Genomic DNA, 20474 nt, shown 5'->3' with positions numbered 1-20474 from the left:
TCCCTTCTTCCCCTCCTCCCACTTCCTCTTCCCCTCCAGCTTGGTCTCTCCAAAATGCAGCCCCATGTTACCCCCAGCCCAGAACCCACCCACCCACCCCTCAGCCTCGGGGCACAGGCAGACACCATGGCAGGCCAGGGCCAGCTCCTCGCAGCTGCCCCACCCTGCCTTCTCAGGCCCTGTTCCGCTACAAGCTCCCTGTGCGGAGACGGGTGGCATCACCTCCTCCAGGAAGCCTCCCTCTGTGTTGGGAACCTCCTTGGCTCCCGCAGGCTCTGGGCTTCTCCCCATCACGGCATCACCCCCGAGTTACACGTGCCCCTGGGGGCCTCCTGGAGAGGCAGTGCTCCTGGCCTGGGCGGGCACCAGTACCAAGCAGTTCATGACCAGAACCTCCTCGCTCCCGGAAGATCGCTGGTCCCACCTCACTGCCCCCTTCAGGCAGGCACCCAGCTCCCCAAGGGGCTAGGCTCCCCAGCCCAGACCCCTTCCACCCAGGCCAGCTAAGGGGCTGTCCATGAACCAGGCCCCGAAGGGGGGACTGCCAAGGCCTCACACCCCTCCCAGGCCACCCACAGTGGCCTGTCTCCAGGATGACGGCCCCTGGGGGGAGTGGGCAGCCTCTCCTGGCAGCCCAGAGGGCCATCTTGGAGGGCCACTCTGCTCTGTCCCTCAGGCCCCGCCAGGTGGCCTCTTGGAGATTGGGCTGGGGCAAGTCACCCCAACCGGAGGTGGTCTCCAAGGCCTCAGGGGTGAGTGTTCTGAGGAGAGGGCAGCCAGACGTCCTCCCAGGCCTGTTTTCTCATCCCTGGGCTGGTCATGACTGTCTGGTGGGCACTGGGGAGGGCGCAGGAGCCGTGCGCCCCAGACCTGGCAGGCCGCCTCCCCAGGACCCACAGGAAAGGCACCGAAGACAGACACGCGGGGCTGAGTCGTCTATTAGGAGGGCGGCGACCTCGAGGCCTGGGCCTCCAGAGTCACGTTGTGCCAGAAAGGCGCGCTCCGGACCAGGAAGGCTTGGAAGGCGCTGCTGGACTCGGCGGACCTCGGTGGATGGGGTAAGAGCACGCCCTTGTCCTCGTCCTGGGACACCAGCTGGGCCACGATCTGCGCGAGGTCCTGCGTGGACGGCGGGGTCAGGGGGCAGGGCGAGCAGGGCGGGGCGGGGCAGGACAGAACGCTCGGCGCACCCCGCCCTGCGCACCCTGTAGGAGAGGGTCGCCCCGGCGAGGCCCGGCCTCTCGCCGCCACCCAGCACGGCCAGCCTCCAGCGCTCGTCTATGCTGACGTTCCAGCGGCGGCTGGGGGCCTGCTCCCCTGCGTCTCGCACACCTGCGGGGACAGGGCAGGGGTCCGCGCCGGCCGCACCTGGGGGTCCCGCACCCGCCTCGCGGAGGGGGACGCTTCCAAAGTGCTGTGTGCTCAGCCTCCCCAGTGCCGGCGGGCGGGCAGGTCCTCAGCCTCTGGTCCTGGGGCCTTCCGTGGCCGTGCCCGGCGGCTCGGCCCCTGGGCACCCCGGCCGGCACCTGCCCTGCCTTCCCATGCACGGGTCGGCCCCCTGGATGCTGGGGGCCATTACCGCGGAGGTCGTGGCCCTCCGGCTGCTGCCCGGTCCTGGCCGGGCAGAGCTAGCCCACACTCTGGGGAGGCCCCAGAACAGGCAGCCAGACTGCGGCCGCCTCAAGAAAGGCGGACCCAAAGGTCAGCCTCCTCCCCAGACCCCTCTAAAATGACCATAAAGAGGCGTAGGGTGGAAAACATCGCTCAGGTGTCCACAGGGACACAGGAACAGGCAGTGAGGCACGGGTGTTAGAGGGCTGTCGGCAGAGGCTGGAAAGCGGTTACTAACTGGGAAAGACCAGAAGTGCGCTGCACCCCTGCAGGAACCCTCCCCCCAGGGAGAACTTCCCAGGCGGGCTGTCCGTGAAAGACCCTCAGAGCCTCTCCTGCTCTGCCCAGCCAGGGAGCCATCCCATTGCCTCCCTGGGGGAAGCCAGGAGGTCACCCTCTGGAGTGCCACGGGGGCAGGGAAGGGTGCCATGCTAAAAATAAAGAGAGGATTAAGACAAACTCAGCCTCCATTCCTCAAAAAATTAAAAACAGAGCTACCATATGATCCAACAATCCCACTTCTGGGTATACATCCAAAGGAATCGAAAGCAAGTCTCAGAGAGCTATTTCTGTACTCATGCTCATAGCAGCGTTATTCACCGTAGCCAAAAAGTGGCTGCAACCCAAACGTCCATCAACGGATGAATGAATGAGCCTAATGTGGTCCATCCACACAATGGAATATTATCCAGCCTTAAAAAGGAAGGACATTCTGGCACAGGCTGCGATATGTGTAGTGAAACGAGCCAGTCACAGAAAACACAAATATTGTTTAGTCCAGGGAGCCCCAGCTCCCCCACCCCTGCCACAGGCTGCACAGCAGGAGGCGAGCGAGCCCCTCCCCATCGCTCTCATTACTGCCTGAACCACGCCCCCCCCGCCCCCCCCCCCCCCCCCCCCCCCCGTCGGTGGAGAAATTGTCTTCCATGAAACCGGTACCTGCACCAAAAAGGTTGGGGACCGCTGTTTTAGCCCACTCGTACGAGTTACCTAGGGTCATCAGATCCGTAGAGTCAGAACATGGAATGCTGGCTGCCAGGGCTGGGCGAGGGCGAGGTGCTGCTTCAGGTTTGCAAGATGGAAAAGTTCTGGAGATGAGTTTCACAACAATGCAAATATACTTAACACTACTGAACCGTACACTTCAAAATGGTTAGGATGCCCCCCCAAAAAAAGTGGATACTTGGACCCAGAAACATGCACAGAAGGAGGATGATGTGAGAAGACGGCTGTCTGCAAGTCAAGGAGGGAGGCCTGGAAAAGACCCTTCCCTCGCAGCCCTCAGAGGGAACCAGCCCTGCTGACACTTTGATTTTGAACTTCTTGCCTCCAGACTGCGAGACAATACATTTCTCTTGTTTAAAACAAAGAAAGTGAAGCCCCCAGCCCCTCCTCCCACTCTGCACGAAGAACGGTGGCAGCCTGGCTAAGCTCCCCTTCTGCGCAGGAGAGGGGAGGGGTCCTTTCTGGGGAGAAAGGCCAGTCCCAGAGAAGAGGCCTACAGACACCAAGAGAGGGGGGTGCCCAATGCGGAGCAGCCCAAACCTGCCCGATCACCCCACAAAGAGCATGACCGCTGGTGAGGCGGCCCCTGGCACACGGAGCCTTCAGCCAGCCCTGCACGCCCCACTCTTCAGTGTAGACCAAGAGCGGCCCCGCCCCCAACCTGAGAACGTCTCCAGTGTGAAACACAGAGGCCAAACCACCAACCTGGGCAGAAGGAACTCAGAGGACAGGGGGCTGTTACAGGGAGCAGAAGGAAGCCGGCCACCTCCCCCTGTAACTGTTGTTCTCCTGGATCCAATGTACCTATGAAACAAGAAGAGGATGACGTGAAGAAGGGCTGTTCAGAGAACGGGGGGATCCAATGTACCTATGAAACAAGAGGATGACGTGAAGAAGGGCTGTTCAGAGAACGGGGATGAGCTCTTTCGAGTTAAAAATGCGACGTCAGAATTTAAACTTCTATAGCAGGTGCTGGGGTGGGCTGTTGACCCTAGTTGGTCACTCCCTTCCTGTAATTGAATCCTACGCCTCCCCTTTAACGTGTGGCGTCACGCTGGTTCCCACTAGACTATATTTTCCTGCCTCACGGCTGCTGGGCGGGTCCACAGGGTGCTGACAGCATTCCCAGTGTAGTCTGAGTGGGCCTCCTGACATTCTGTGTCCGCCCGAGCACAGGCTTCCCTGGGAAGACCTCTGAGGGTAAGCGGCATGGAAGACACACAACCTGCGAACAGAAAAACAAAAGTTTGCTGTTGTGAATCATGGAAATTTTGGAGTTGTTTGTCACGGGGCATCATTACAGCAAATGCTGATAATAGAAGGACGGGCAGCAAAGCCCAAAAAGGCAAGGTAACAAAGTATGAGAAAATGGGAGAGTCAATCGCACGGGCCCACATCCAACTAACAGAGTTTCCAGAAAGAGAGTCAGTCACACGGGCCCAACATCCAACTAACAGAGTTTCCAGAAAGAGAGTCAATCGCACGGGCCCACATCCAACTAACAGAGTTTCCAGAAAGAGAGTCAGTCACACGGGCCCAACATCCAACTAACAGAGTTTCCAGAAAAAGAGTCAATCACACGGGCCCACATCCAACTAACAGAGTTTCCAGAAAGAGAGTCAATCGCACGGGCCCACATCCAACTAACAGAGTTTCCAGAAAGAGAGTCAATCGCACGGGCCCACATCCAACTAACAGAGTTTCCAGAAAGAGAGTCAATCACACGGGCCCACATCCAACTAACAGAGTTTCCAGAAAGAGAGTCAATCGCACGGGCCCACATCCAACTAACAGAGTTTCCAGAAAGAGAGTCAATCACACAGGGCCCACATCCAACTAACAGAGTTTCCAGAAAGAGAGTCAATCACACAGGGCCCACATCCAACTAACAGAGTTTCCAGAAAGAGAGTCAATCGCATGGGCCCACGTCCAACTAACAGAGTTTCCAGAAAGAGAGTCAATCGCACGGGCCCACATCCAACTAACAGTTTCCAGAAAGAGAGTCAATCACACGGGCCCACATCCAACTAACAGAGTTTCCAGAAAGAGAGTCAGTCACACGGGCCCACATCCAACTAACAGAGTTTCCAGAAAGAGAGTCAATCGCACGGGCCCACATCCAACTAACAGAGTTTCCAGAAAGAGAGTCAATCGCACGGGCCCACATCCAACTAACAGTTTCCAGAAAGAGAGTCAATCACACGGGCCCACATCCAACTAACAGAGTTTCCAGAAAGAGAGTCAGTCACACGGGCCCACGTCCAACTAACAGAGTTTCCAGAAAGAGAGTCAATCGCACGGGCCCACATCCAACTAACAGAGTTTCCAGAAAGAGACAGAGCAGAGAAGATGAACACACACACGCGCACACACGCCACGGAGGGAGCAAGGCTCCAGATTGAAGGGGCTCACACAGGACCGAGAAAGGGGACAGACTGGCACCAGAGGACAGTGTGGTGATATTTCAGAACCAGGGCAGGAGGAGAAACAGCCTGACTTCCAGAGACTAAAAAGCAGGGCACGTGCAAAGGAGGAGAACTCCGCAGGGTCCAGGGCACCAAGCAGCCCCACTGCAAGGTGGAAGCAATGCAACAACGGCCTAAAATCCTGAAAGAAAATTATTTGCCACCGAGAATTTTCACCCAACCAACGTATCACTCAAGTATGCAGGTAGAATAAAGATATGTTCAAACTTTAAAGTCTCAGGAAATTGAGTGTCTTCAGAGGAGCTGCCTTCTGAGGAGCTGCGAGATGGGGGGCTCCAGCAGACAAGGGGGGAGCTGGCAGGAGGGACGCCCAGGGCCCAGGAACTGGGGTCCCAACCAGGAGCGGCAGGGAGCGTCCCTGGATGAGGCAGGTACAGGGTGGCACAGAGGCAGGGGCGGTGGAACCCCCAGACCTGAGGGGTCGGGTCGTTTGTGAGCCGAGTGTCACAGTTTCTCTGGAAAGTTTGGGAAAGGATCGATAATCAGTGCACAGAAAACGAAGAAGAAGGGGCAGGAGGGCGCGATTATTACCTCCAGGGAAAAAGAGAAGCGGTGGGAGAAGGGTAACCTCGTCACTTTGAGGGAAACTTCCCCACGTTCAGCTGTCGGCAGGCTTCCAGGGGGTCACGGGGGAGCAGACATTCGCAGCAGATTGAGGTAAAAGGATGAGCCGACTCCGGGTCCGGGTCCGGGGAGGGGAAGGTGTCTTCAGGGCAGGTGCGGCCCGCAGTCCCTGTGGGGGCCGCCGGCAGATGCGGGCAGCTGGGCCATGACCCGCAGGGCCAGGCAGGGCTGCTGTTCTCAATTATGTGCCCGCAAGTGGTAATAAAACGGACACAAAATTTTACAAACAGATTGAAGCAATTAAGTAGAGCGACCTAACAGAGAGCACGCACAGGGGACCCACATTCTCACCAGCAAGAGGAACCATCGTGCACACTGGCTGGGCTCCAGGCCACGGGCAGAACAGACTCCCCCGTGGGCCCGACTGGAAACCAGAACAAGGTGCTCCTGTGGGCGCAGATGGGGGAGTGGAAGGGAAACCCAGTCCCCGGGAGGGGCCAGGGAGGACTCCCCCCAGCCAGGAGGGTGGCCAAAGCTGCCCTCTGAAGACATGCGATGGCTTCAAACGCTGGAAGATTAGAAAACAGCCCTGGAACTGGAGGGACAAAGCAAACAGCTCAGGAAGCTAGGAAAACAGCAACAAAAGCAGTTCACGGAGAGTTTAAAGACAGAATCGGGAAAGGCTGGTGAATAAATTAAAGTGGAAAAACAGTGGGCAATGATCACAAACTGGTTCTTTGCAAAACCAGTAAAACAGCTACTGCTTCCCTTGTGTCCTCCCCAACTCCACACAGATCTGTCTTTGTCATGTTTTTTCCTTTTTTAATTTTAGTTTTATTAGAGCATACTTGATTTACAATGTTTTGTTAGTTTCAGGTGCACAGCAAAGTGAGTCAGTTATACATATATTCATTCTTTTTCATATAGGTTATCACAGGATATTGAGTAGAGTTCCCTGTGCTCTACAGCAGGTCCTTGATTGTTATCTACCTTGTATATAGTAGTGTGTGTATGTTCACCCCAAGCTCCTGACTTATCCCTCCCCCCAACACGTTTCCCCTTTGCTAACCATATAAATGAACTTATTTACAAGACAGAAACAGAGTTACAGATATCGAAAACAGAAACAATCTTCCTGGAGCGCCAATCACTTCCTTGTTCAAAACCATTCACTGGCCTCTCCCTGGAGTTCTTTGCCCACTTGCCATGTCGTCCCCCTCTTGGGCCCTCATCAGGCTAACTTCTACTCATCCTTTAAGACTCTGGAAGCACGTCTTTGCTCTCCACTCTGCTGCTAGGCTCTACCAGATAGCCCCACTACCCCCATCCCCTTCGTATGCGTGTACTGTAGCACTCACTGCCTTAATTGTAACTGTGCCTGCCTCCCTAACCAGGCTGAGGACTTCCTGGGAACAGAGGTATATTTTAACCCAGTCACCTAGCAGAACACCTAGCCCATACTAGCTGCTTAGAAACTTTAATTAATTCACGCTTTCTCTGGGTCCAGAAATGTCATTGATCTAAAGCAGAACTCAGTCATGACCCAGCCACCTAGATCTGTTCAGTGAAGCAAAGCAGAGGTGGGCTGAGATGCAAGCCCAGTGCCCCAGACAGATGCCAGAGCCTTTGTTGGACACTGGTTTCTGCATGTGGCAAATACTAAGTTGGGTCAAGTTGACGCTAACAAACTGAGGCAGAGCCATTCTGACAGCCATTTCTGTTTCCAAGTGAACACTGCATACGGGAGATGCTACATTAAGGTAATTATTTTACACAAAATGTAATCAATTTCCCTGTGTTGCCTTCTCTCCAGCAAATGATTTTGCATAAAGCAAAGTTTAATGTTTTGGCCTGGCTAAGAGGCTTTATCTTGGATGGAAAAAGAAGTGCTTCGGAAACCTTGCCAGAAATTTCCGAATATCACTGCGTCTTCAAATATCGCACTACGCTGATCAGTTTTTGTTGACTTCCACATACAGCATTGACTCAATTCCTCTGCAAATCACTCCATTCTTTGGACCTCATTTTCGCCATCTGCTAGTGTTGGAGGGTCTCCTGCGGAGGCGGGGTGCGCTGTGTCTCACCGTGAGGACGAGGACACTGGAGTGGAAGCCCCGGGAAGCACTCCCTGGCGCGAGCCCTCTGAGTCCGCCGTTAGCCCCGCCAAACAGCCCGGGTCTATCTTTGTCATTTTTGCCAATCTTTTCACATTTAGCACCCATTGCGTTTCTCCTTTATGAACTGTAAGTCCATAGACTTAACACACTTTTCTGCTCAGTTTTAAAAACTGTTTTCTCTTTGCTATTAAGCATCTCTTCACAGATTCCGGTTGGTAAACATTTGTATGTTCTAAATATTAGAAGTGTTTTCTTCCAGAGTGTCCTGTAACACTCTTGTGTCTTTGATTGTACTAGCCTTTAAAAACGGCAGTCGAGTTGTCAGGATTTTCCTTTATGGATTTGGCCTAAAATGGGCATTTCCCACTCGGATTCTAAACACTGCTACATTCTCCCTGTGCTTCTGTGGTTTGGTTTTAATGGTTAGCGTGTGTGTGTGTGTGTGTGTGTGTGTGCGCGCGCGTGTGTGCGCACGTGTGTATGTGTGTGCGCACGTGTGTATGTGTGCGCGCGCGTGTGTGATGAGTGGGGGGATCTACTTAACGATCTTCTAAATGGATAGCCAATCACCCCAATACCATTCATTGAAGTCCGTTTCCCACTGCTCTGCAGAACCTCGGAAATTAAATTCCCAGATTTAAAGCAGGGTCCATTTCTGGACTGTTTGTGCAGGTCATAAGTCTCCTTGCCAACTTCTGCCCCAGTGCCACACAACATGCACTGCTCAGAGCAGGCAAGGGAGGCCCTGCTCTTCTTTTTTAAAACTCTTGCCTGGGGACTTCCCTGGCGGTCCACTGGGTAAGACTCCACGCTCCCAGTGCAGGGGGCCTGGGTTCAATCCCTGGTCAGGGAACTAGATCCCACATGCCGCAACTAATGATCCCGCGTGCCGCAACGAAGATCCCGAGTGCCACAACTAAGACCCGGCGCAGCCTAAATAAATAAATATTTAAACAAACAAAAAACTCTTGCATGGCTTCTTTGGCAAGTAAAAAATTAAAAACTCTCTAGTTTTTCAAATTCTGTTGTCACTCTGCAGTAATACACTGTCTTCTTTCGCCCTCACTGCAGGGGTACCCCGCCTGCTGCTCCATTCCCTGGAGAGCGCCCACCAGGCCGCCTTGCTGTGTGTGGAGGGGCGTCCACCGGCCCTGACCCCAGAGCCCACGGGACGCTGGCAGCGTCTGGCAGCTGAGCACCGCTGAACTAATGCCAGGCTGTTGACAGTATGCCTCCTCCCACTTGTGGGAATATTCCACCCTTCTCTCCGCACCCTTCCACGTGCGTGTCGAGGGGCTGTGTGGTTTGCAACCCACTCTGACAACAGCTGCCTTTAACCCGAGTTAACCGACAGTGCTAATTCCCCTTCTGCCGCGTCTCCTGCTTTGTTGGTCTTGCCTATTTTCGGGTCTTTCTCTGTCTTCCTCTTCTGGCTCGATCAGGTGCTGTTTCTAGCCCACTTCCCCTCCACTTGTTCAGAGGCAGTTCTCTTCCTAGTCTTGTGGTGTAATCAAAACCCGCCAAGCCCACCTGAGCCTGAGGTTGACAACCATCTCCACCGGCTTCTTAACCAGCGCCGGGGGTCTAGAACACTGACTCGCCAGCCACTCGAGGGGACCACGATCTCCAGCCTTCTTCAAGCTTCCGGATGACTGCAGCTCTGCCTGGCATCTTGGAATAACCTCACGAGAGACCCCGAGCCTGAGCCACACAGCTAAGCGGCTCCCAAACTCCTGACCTATAGAAACTGGGACAAAAATATTTATTATTGTTCTGAGCTGCTGAAATCTGGAGACCTCTGTTGCGCACTAACAGAGAACTGATGCGCTGCCAGAAACGCTGTGTACCTTTAAGATAACATTTTCAAGATTCATGAAAAACATTTTTTTTTCTAATTAGGATTGCCGTGACTTATTTATTTTGGGAAAATCTGGCAGGTTTAAAACACTAAATCTTCCCACCCAATAATATGATACAACTTTCCCCTTAGGAATTCTCTGCCATTTGTCACATTTTATAGTGTTCTTCACATAGGCATCAAACGAGACACAGTTATTTCTAGGACATCGTAGTTTCTGTTGCTAAAGTGAACGGATCCTTTTTGCTACTACATTTCCTGGTTATTTTTAGTGCATTGGAAACTATTAAGTTTTGAGTGGTGATCATATATCCAACCTTCCTCTTCCATTAGTGGTCTTTTAATTGTCCTGCGTGGATTTTCTAGGTAGACAGTATGCTGGCCACACACGGTGACTGCTCCAGGTATGCATGGCTCATTTCATTCTCCTGACTCTCAGCAGGCTCCACACGCTGTCTCATCGTCATGGCGATGCCCTGCCCGCCGCTTGACGCTTCAGGAAACACATCCACTGTGCGCTCTTAATGCTCCCCTTCGCCACGTTACAGAGGTGTCCATGTCTTCCCACCTTGTTAAGAATCAACAGGTTTTGGTTTTTATTTTTTTAATTTTCTTATTTATTTATTTTTGGCTGCCTCGGGTCTTCGTTGCGGTGCGCGGGCTTCTCATTGCGGTGGCTTCTCTTGATGCGGAGCACGGGCTCTAGGTGCGCGGGCTTCAGTAGTTGTGGCACGAGGACTCAGTAGTTGTGGCTCGCGGGCTTAGTTGCTCCACGGCGTGTGGGATCTTCCCGGACCAGGGCTCGAGCCCGTGTCCCCTGCGTCGGCAGGCGGATTCTTAACCACTGCGCCACCAGGGACGTCCCCTCAATGTATGTTCATCGAGCACCTGCAACGTGCCGTGCACCCTCCTGGCGCTGGGGACAGAGCTGTGAGGAGCAGAGGCCCTGCTGTCCTGGACGGGGTGACCCTTCGTGCTCGTGCAGTTTGCTGCTTGGTTCGATTAACCTCCTGCACGTTCAGGACTTTTCGACCTGTGCTTCAGTTAGATGGCGCACCCCTCCGTTCCGTTTCTCTTTCCCTCCTCCCCACGCAGCACTGGTGTCAGGGGGATGCCCTGGGCAGCGTGAACCTCGTCGACGGGGAGGACTCGTTTCTTAGTTGCTTGGGGATGCCTACCCACAAATCCTTCCTTAGGGCAGATCCAGGCCCACTTTAGAGTTTCCTTTGTTATCAGTCTCTTCAGGTTTTTGAAAATCAATGTGTAACACGGATTCCAATCGTCCCAGTTCAGGGTCCTTGCTTTGCTCGTCACGTGGCGAGACCCCACAGTGAAGGCCTCCCGCCGCCTGTGGGCGCTGGCCCTGGGGGCTCGGGTCCCACTGGCCTCAGCTGTGTTTGGGGCACTCCTGGGTCACCCCAGGTGAGGGGTGGGCTGTGCCCACCACGGAGGAGTCCCTGCAGCCAGCCCCCGGGCCTGCACACGAGGCCCCCTCCGTGGAAGGGCTGTCCCACCTTAGCCCGGCCTTAAGCACAGTTTAGTTTAAAACTAATGGTAACCACGTGAGAAAAACGCAAAGGAAGATACATGAAAAACCCAGGAATCCACCCAAAATGAACAATGCCATGCTTGCTTCTGATCTTTCCCCCAAGAAATAAAACATATTGATATGGCCTCGTGCAAGGCTCCTCTCTCCACCCCCAGTGCGGGAGGGGAGCTGGGAGCCCGGGTTTGCTCCCCGCTTTCCGGTCCTGCCACCAGCAGATGTGGCCACAAACCACGCGAGGCACCAGGCTGGTCTCTGACGCAGGTAACCGGGGCCACGGGGTGCGGAGTGCTCTTCCGCGTGCTTCTCCCTTAACCTGCTTTTGAGACATTTCCCCGTGGACTTGCAGGGGCTAGTCCATCAGCTGTCACTGCTGTGCTGCCCTCACCTGAACCAACAGCCCCATTACCTCACCACCCCCACTGTGGGGACAGCAGGCTGGACACGTGGGCTCCTGCGGGGCAGCTGGCGTCTCGCCTTCTCCAGGCGCTGCCTGGGGCCGCCCCAGAGCTCCCACCAGCAGGGGTGCTGGCTCTGCGCCCCGCATCTTGGCCAGAACTCTGGCCTCTCATGTTTTTGTCAGTTGGACCTCATTTATTTCCCTGACATCAAATACCTTTTAGTTTTCTTCCTAGCCAGTGGGGACTCCCTTTCTGTGAAGGGACTGTACATTCTGGGGACCATCTGCCTCTCTTGCAGGCGCGCGTGTGGTGTGTGTGTGTGGTGCGTGATGTCTGTGGTGTGTGTGTGTGCATGTGTGTGTAAGGTGCCCCTCTGGGCCTCACACTGGCGCTCTGTCCGGTGTGGGTGTTGGGACAGGGATGGGCCTGGGGCTTCCTCAGGAAGGTGACTGGCGTGCACGCTGTTTCCAGTGCAACCTGCTGTTCCCGGCTGTCTAGGGTGTCCAGCCCAGACTGGCCCGAGCCCTGCAGGGCCAGCAGTTGGAGCACCAGGCCCAGCGTGGCCTTGCTCAGCCTCTCCCCGTCCTTCTGGAACTTGTTCTGAAGTGCCCCTCCGGGCCTCTAGCCCTACTTCCGCGCTCACCTGCGATTCATCTAAGCCTCTCAGGGCTGTGTCCTCGGTTAACCCAGGACCAGCCGTGCTCACCAGCCCTTCCTCCGGGGCCAGGCCAGACCCTACTCACTACAGGAAGCTCCACTTCCGGGACCTGGAATTTGTTTTGCTTCGCCCTGTCCCATCAGGGGATCTCTTGTTTCTTCTTTTTTTTTTCCCTTTTTACATAGTTTCTTTACTGGGATAAAATGCACATCACATAACATTTACCATTTCGACCATTTTTAAGTGTACAGCTCACTCGCATAAAGACATTCCCACTGTTGTGCGCCCATCACCAACATCATCTCCAGAACTTTCCATTTCCCCAAACTGAGGCTCCGTCCGCATTAAACTCACTCCCACCCCTCCTCCAGCCCTGGCACCCACTTCTACTTTGTCTCTAAATCTGACCCCTCTAGGGACCTCATGAGTGGACCATGTAGTGTCTGGCTTATTTCACTCAGGTCATGTCCTCAAGGTCCATCCATGTTGTGTCATGTGTCAAAAGGCCTTTCCCTTTTAGGGCTGAGTTATCCTCCCATTGTATGTTTTCACCACACTCAGCCGGCAATGAACACTTGGTTTGCTCCTACCTTTTGGCTATTGTGAATAGCGCTACTGTGAACATGGGTCTACAAGTACCTGTTTGTGTCTCTGCCTTGGATTCTTTGAGATATTTACTCAGAACTGGAATTGCTGGATCATATGATGATTCTATGCTTAATTTTTTGAGGAGCCTCCATACTGTTTCCCGTGGTGACTGTGCCATTTACATCCCACCCGGCAGCGCGCTAGAGGTCCGACTTCTCCACACCCTCACCAGCACTTGTTCTTTTTTTTAAATTATCATTACAGCCACATCCTAATAGGCGTGAAGGGCTATCTCACTGCGGTCTTGACTTGCACTGCCCTAGAACTAATGTAGTTGAGCATCTTTTCGCGCACCTGCTGACCCTTCGTGGATCTTTGGAGAAGCGTCTATTCAAGTCCTTTGGCCAGTTTTGAATCGAGTTCTTGGTTTTGAGTTCTCTATATATTAAGGATATTAATCCCTTAGCAGACATGGATTTGCAAATGCAGTTGACTCTTGAACAACATGGCTTTGAACCGCATGGGTCTGCTCACACATGGGTCTTTTTCAATAAATGTGCACTAGAGCAGCGGTCCCCAACCTTTTTGGCACCAGGGACCGGCTTCGTGGAAGACAATTTTGCCCTCGGGGTGGGGAGGGGGATGGTTCAGGTAGTAGTGCCAGTGATGGGGCGGATGAAGCTTCGCTCGCTCACCCACTGCTCACTTCCTGCTGTGCGGCCCAGTTCCTAGCAGGCCGCGGACTGGCAGTGGTTAGGGTTAGGATGTGGAACTTCAAATACAGAGGGCCAACTATAAAGTTTTACTCAGATTTTTGACTGCTGGGCAGGGGGTCGGCGCCCCTAACCCTCAAGCTGTTCAGGAGTCGATTATGCTTTCTCCCATGCCGCGTGCTGACTTTTCCCTCTGTTGGCAGTGTCCTTTGATGATCAAAAGTTTTTAATTTTGATGAAGCCCAATTCATCTATTTTTACTTTTGTCGCCTGTGCCATTGGTGTCATATCCAAGACATCATTGCCAAATCCAGCGTCAGGATGTTTCCCCCTGTTTTCTTTTAGGAGTTTTATAGGTTTAGTTCTTATGTCTATGTCTTTGATCCATTCTGAGTTAATTTTTTCACGTGGCATTAGGTAAGAGTCAAACTTCATTCTTTTGCTTGTAGATATCCAGTATTCCCAGCACCATTTGTTGAAAAGACAGGGAATTCCCTGGCGGTCTAGTGGGTAGGACCCTGTGCTCTCGCTGCCAAGGGCCTGGGTTCGATCCCTGGTCAGGGAACTAAGGTCCCACAAGCCACGTGGCGTGGGCGAAAAAAAAACCCCCCAAAACAAAAAAACCGCCTTCTGCCGTTGAACAGTCTTGGCAACCTTGTCAATTATTATTATTTTTTATTTCCGAAATGCAAATATAGTTTATTACAAAAAGTTTATTATATTCATAAATTATAAGAGAAAAAACAATGAAGTCATTTCCGAAGATGTCAAAAAGGGACTTAATATAATTTAACAAGCATTTCTAATTCAATAAAAGTTATTAGCGTATTACAACAAAAAGAATATAAGAGAAACTAAAAGCAACATTAGATTAGATTAACAGTGAGACACTAGCAGCCATTCCATTAACGTCAGGAAGACAACGAGACTCACCATCACTGCTATTCAAATCACGCAGGAAATCAATTTAATAGGCCAACTAAGAACAATTCTCAAAATATTAGAAGAGACAAACTTTTCACTATTTTCAGATGTTATCATTGTCTTCCTAAAAATTTCAAGAAAATGAACTGGGAGAGGACTTCCCTGATGGTCCAGTGGTAAAGAATCCACCTTACAATGCAAGAGACACGGATTCAATCCCTGGTCAGGGAACTAAGATCCCACATGTTGTGGGGCAACTAAGCCCGCGCCACGACTAGAGAGCCTGCGTGCCTCAAATCACAGTGCCCACGTGCTCTGCAACCCGCACACCACAACCACAGAGCCCACGTGCCTTGGAGCCTGCACGCCACAACTAGAGAGAAGCCTGTGTGCCTCAACAAAGAGCCTGTGCACCACAACGGAAGATCCCGCATGCCACAGCTAAGAGACCCAACACAGCCAAAAATAAATAAAATAAATATTAAAAAAAAGGTTAACTTGTTTTTTTTTTTAAAAAAAGAAAATGAGCTGGTAAATTATTAGAAAAATAAGAGTGTAGTATAATAACAAATTAGAAAATAAATATTCTGAAATAAGTAGCTTTCTATATACTGGCAACAGATAGAAATATAACAGAAAAATCCATTCACAGTTGTGACAATAAAGCGGTCAAATATCTAGGAGTAAGTGTAAATTTAAAATAAATGAATAAAATCTATATGAAGAAAACTGTTCAATATTGCTGAAGAACACAGAAGAAAACCTGAACATGTGGAGTGACATACCATGTTCATAGATGAGGAAATTCGATATTGTCAAGATGTCAATTTTCCCCCAAGTAGATTTTTAAATTCAAAGAAATTCCATTAAACATATACTACATTTGAAATAGTGAAAATGTATAATCTACATAAAAGATGAAAATAGTGCAATAAACATTTGTACACCCCTCATCTCAATTTACCAGTTGTTAGCATCTTGCCACCTTTATTTCATCTCAACTACTTTTATTTTCTGAACGTTTCGAATGTAAGTTGCAGACAGCAATGTCACTTTGCCCCTGAATACTTCAACATGCATCTCCTAAGAATTAAGGCATTTTGACACCAGCCATACTCATCAGTTTCACACTTGAGACAGTTAACAGTAATACTATAGTTCCAGCAAAACCAGTGCTTGTCAAATTTTACTGTACATGTGAGCCACCTGGGGATCTTGTCAAGATGCAGGTTCTGATCCAGTGGGTCTGGAGTGATGGCTGAGGCTCTACATTTCTAACAAGTCACCAAATGGTGATGATGATGCTGGTCTGCCAGAACACACTTGGAGTTCCAAGGATCCAATATTGTTCCTTCTATCCCCCTTCCCAGGTTATCACTCCTCTCTCCTCGTCTAAAGAAGGAACCGTTGTCTTAAACTTGGTGTCGCTTACTCCTCTGCATGTTTTCATACACTTATTAGATGCAGGCACCCCTTAACTATACACCCTATGTTTTCCATATTTTTGAACTTTACATACGGTATCACATTGAACACACGCTTGGGCAACTTGCTATCTTCATTCAGCATTATGTGAGGTTTATCCTTGTTGATAAATGTAGTTCTGAGCCATTCATGTTAACTTCAACAAATCTTCGCCAAGGAGATATGGCTGGTGGGTAGGCTGGCTGCAGAGGACTCGCAGAAGTGTGGTGATGGAGGAGTTGGTATCTGGAGTTGGGCATTAACCAGGCTGCTTCATTTTCCATTGTGAGGTTGTAATTCACAAACAAGCTAGCTTATACAGTCCTGGAGGTGGGGATTCCAACATCAAGGCTCCAGAATATTCGCTATCTGGTAAGGGTCTGCTTCCTTGTTCATAGATAGCCTCTTCTTGCTGTGCCTTCATGTGGCGGAAGGGCCCTTGTCAGTTATTCTGACTTTGCTCATGGTGTATATTTTGCCTTGATGGAGGGGTTTTTTTGTTTGTTTCTCTCATGTGGTTAAATGTATCTCTTTGCTTTTATGGCTTCTGGACTTTGAGGCTTGGTTAGAAAGGCTGCCCCTACTCCACGGTTATAAAGGGATCTGCCCAGGGTTTCTCCTCGTACTTTTATGGTTTTATTCTTCTACATTTAAAATGCTGACACATTTGGAGCTCATCCTGGTACTCTGTGAGAGGTATGGCTACAACTTCCTTTCTTCTAGGCAGCTGCACAGTGTCCCAGCGTCAATCAAAAACACCACCTCCCCTCCCCAGCAGCCCCGGATCTGAGGCGCCACCTTCCGCCCACACTGAGTGTCTGCAGGCGTGTGGGTCGGTTTCTACCTTTCTGGCTCCACACTGTGGTTCATGCATCTCATGACAGGACACTGTCGCCTTGATAATCGAAGCTTTGTGATGTGAGTTCACGTGAGAGCTGAACCTATCCTTGCTTCGTTTTCTGTTTGACCAGTTTGCCGAATTGACAAGGGAAGATGAGCTTTTAGCAATTTTGATCGTTGATGACACTGAGCTGTGAAGCGCCTGGGGAGAACCCTCTGTGCTGGGGAGTCTTCCTCTCCAAGAACATGGAGTCTTCCCACCGCCAAGTCCCTTGGTAATGCCCTGGAGTGTTTTAAAGTTTCTCTCAAACAGGTTTGCACTATTTCCTGTTAAGTTTATTCCTGTTGTCAAATGTGCCTTTTTCACTCATTTATCTTCTAGAGTCTGTTTACATCTATAAAGACTACTGATTTCCGAGCAGTTGTCTGCACCCTCTTCCCAAACCCCCTGCTGTGGGTGGATTCCAGTCCACTCTCCTGTGCTGGCGGGGCGCAGTCACGTGTCTCCCGTGATGCCGGCATCACCTCCTCCGCAGTTGCTCACGTTCTCCGCCCCTCTTGCTCGGCTGCGTGGGCCAATGTTTCCAAGATGGCGCAGGTCACCTCGCGGATGGTGACACATCTCCAGCTCTGCTCTGCTCTGCCTGGCACTGTGCTCCTTCTGACTCCTTTCTTTCCAGGTGTTTTGCTCTCCTTCATGACAGAGATCTTCCCCGAATGTCTGGTGCCCTTGGCTGTTAATTCGCGTTTAAAGCAGGGGCTGGGGCTTCCCTGGTGGCGCAGTGGTTCAGAATCCTCCTGCCAATGCAGGGGACACAGGTCCGAGCCCTGGTCTGGGAAGATCCCACATGCAACTAAGCCCCTGCGCCACAACTACTGAGCCTGTGCTCTAGAGCCCGTGAGCCACAGCTACTGAGCCCACGTGCCTAGAGTCTGTGCTCCGCAACAAGTCACCCCAATGAGAAGCCCACGCACCACAACGAAGAGCAGCCCCCGCTCGCCGCAACTAGAGAAAGCCTGCACGCAGCAACGAAAACCCAACACAGCCAAAAATAAATAAATTTAAAAAAAAGAAAAGAAAAATAAAGCAGGGACTGATAGTTGCTATCAGTGTGGGCAGACTGGGGCAATAAAGCAGGGACTGATGGCTGGTATCAATGTGGGCAGACTGGGGCCTGGCAGCTGGGGCATTCCTGTTTCTGCGGCCTCAACCATGCAGCTGGGAGCTGACTCTCCAGCTCTGCCCACTCTGTGGCCGCCCACTGGAATGTGGTTGCCACCTCCTGTTGGTCGGCCCTCCAACCCAATTCTGTCCTGTGGGTTCTTGCCTTCCTCAGAGCCCTCTGCAGTCGTTTCGGTGGGACTCCTCAGAAGCAGAAAGGCACAGGTTTGCCCAGCTTTCTGTGTGAGGCTGGACGTCTGCAAACCCTTGTCAGGGTAGGTCTTCTCAGACCTAGGCCTCAGCCTGAGGTCGCTGCCCTTCTGTGAGCACGTGTCCCCACCATGTGGGGCGCTGGGGCCCTGCAGTGACCACTGCAGATGAGGGCGGCTCTCGTGGGACTTGGGCTGGAAAGGGCAGGGACCAAGGGACTGGTAGGGCCAACCTGTGCCAGCCGGGCTTGTCCCTGAAAGACGATGCCTGACAAGGCCCAGGTGTGGGGAGATCCCTGGGAAGAGCCTTCCGTGCCGAGGGTGCACCAGGAGGGGACCAAGAGGATGGACACCCTGCAGGACAGAGAGACAGCAGCCTGGTGCGCCCGTCAAGGCCACGGCAAGTGGCTGACATCGCCCAAGGGCTGGCAGCAGTGGAGGGAAGAAGCAGGATGACACCGGAGGAGCGGCCAGGGTGTGGGGGACACTGCAGGGACTCTGTGCCCCCAAGTCAGAAAGCTGGGAGTCTGCAGAGAGGGGTCTGCTCCCCTTCCCCACCGCCCCAGAAGCCCCTCTCCTCTGTGCCACGTCCTGCCTCCCAGCCTCATCCCCACACCCCCCTTACCCACAGGGGCCCCCACCTCCCGGAACTGCAAACTTGGCAGGTCGCCCCTGCCCAGGAGCCACCCGGCCCCTCCATGGGCAGGTGCGTGGTGGGATGGCCCCATGCCCCGGCCCCTCCCGAGGAGTCCTTGCCCCCGACAGGTACACGCTCGTGTGTTCTATGTCCTAGCTGGCCCATCCTGAGATGTCGGCCTCATGGAAGCTGAGGGGCGGCTGGTTTCCGGCAAGGGCACAGCTGGTAGGGCACCTGGAGCCCACTTTCCTTTTCCACCACCTTTTCACGTAAACCTTTGACCTCGAGAACACCCACGCAGACGGGTCGAAGCACACAGCTCCACGGGCTCCACTGAGCCTGGCCTGCCACAGCCCGGATCCTGACGCCCAGGGAACAATACAGAACTCCTGGGGGCGTGGCTTCTGTTGCTTGTGAAGCGCCCCCGGGGCCAGAGCAGCTGTGTCCTGTCCCCTCACCGCTGCACGGGGACCGAGCAGCTGCCCACCCACTGCCCACCCCTCCAGACTGGGGCTGTCTCAAAGCAAAGCCTCCAGAAACATTTTGGCCAGACTCTGGTTGACAGGTCCTCCTGCCAACTGCCCGCCTACCTGGTCAGCAAGACACCGTCCCTGCTCTGGGGGCAGAGCTCCCCATGACTGGGATCCCTCCGCTCGGTGGTGCCCGGGGTTGGGTTGGCCGGCAGAGGGGCAGAGCCCACAGCTGTGGGGGACAGGAGGGGCCACGCCCACCTTGGTGCCCACCCAGGGCTCTGGGAAGAGAACGCTGACGCTCTGCATGGCCGCCAGCCCAGCACCTGCTTCTTACCAGACGCTGTTCGGCCCTACCCCAGCTCGAGAGGCCCCTCTCCACCCACACCTCCCCGGCCAGTCTCCGAGGTTTCCAGAGAGGAGCCCGGGGGCCCAGAGGCCACAGCCCGCTTCAGCTTACCCAGTCCTGAGTCTGCAGCACCTGCTGACTGCTGCTCGGGGCCCCGGGCTGGCCCCAGGCCACCGCTGGGCTTGGTGGAGCCGAGGGCTGCCCGTTCTCTTGGGACGGCTGTGGCTGCGACTCTGGCATCTTCCCCAGGAAGGCCTTAAACAAACGCTTCCCGCTGTCCCTCTCCAGCCCCTTGGGGGGCTCGCCTGCACCTCTGGGGCTCTGGGGGTAGGTGCCCACGGCTACCTGGGCCCCTCGGGCAGAGGGAGGCCGCGTCAGGATCTGCGGGGCTCATCTTCCAGCCACTGCCCAGACAGTGCTGGGTGGGCCTCAGCCAGGGACACCCAGCAGGGTCGACCCCCTTGGGTGTCCTGGGTCCCCAGCTCCTACAGCCATTCTTCTCCACATGGTCAAGCCAGGCCGGAGCAGCTGGGCCGCCGCCCTGCCCGGCCTCCTGCAGGCTCCCCCAGGGACGCCCCCTCTCCCACCGCGGCCCCAGCTCCTTGCATGTGCCCCCAGACGGCCCAGGTACGTCTCCTCAGGACCCTGCCTGCGGGGCGCACTGAAGGCGCGGAACGACCAGACGAGAAAGAAGGGCCCCCCCAGCTCTCCCCGTCTCCCCCCTCCCGACCCCTGTGACGCCCGACCCCTCACCTCAACGCCCCCGGGCCACACCCCAAGGTCCAGGCTCTGCGCCCCCCGCCCGCACGACCACGCGTGAAGACGCCGCAGCAGACGGCAGCCGGCCCCTCTCCACTCCATGGGGTCTGGGG

The 20474-nt window shown here is 53.6% G+C and overlaps 1 protein-coding gene across 2 annotated transcripts in view; it reads right to left on the bottom strand.

The window, feature by feature from the left end:
* MTA1 (metastasis associated 1) overlaps positions 1–20474 on the bottom strand; it is a 63641-nt gene extending 43167 nt beyond the window's left edge. The window contains exons 1-3 of one of the 2 annotated variants that reach the window (XM_070045028.1): positions 20356–20474; positions 3322–3420; positions 2602–2699 (exon numbers count right to left, since the gene is read on the bottom strand). In XM_070045028.1, the coding sequence (XP_069901129.1) occupies positions 2602–2611 (10 nt within the window). In that variant the 5' untranslated portion in view covers positions 2612–2699; positions 3322–3420; positions 20356–20474. Of the gene's footprint in view, positions 1–2601; positions 2700–3321; positions 3421–3699; positions 4029–20355 lie in introns of those variants that run through there. The other variant, XM_030883143.3, reaches the window with a different exon arrangement.

The sequence above is a fragment of the Globicephala melas genome, chromosome 2 (assembly GCF_963455315.2).
Source record: "Globicephala melas chromosome 2, mGloMel1.2, whole genome shotgun sequence".
Lineage (NCBI taxonomy): Eukaryota > Metazoa > Chordata > Mammalia > Artiodactyla > Delphinidae > Globicephala > Globicephala melas.
This window is presented reverse-complemented; position numbering and strand designations above follow the sequence as displayed.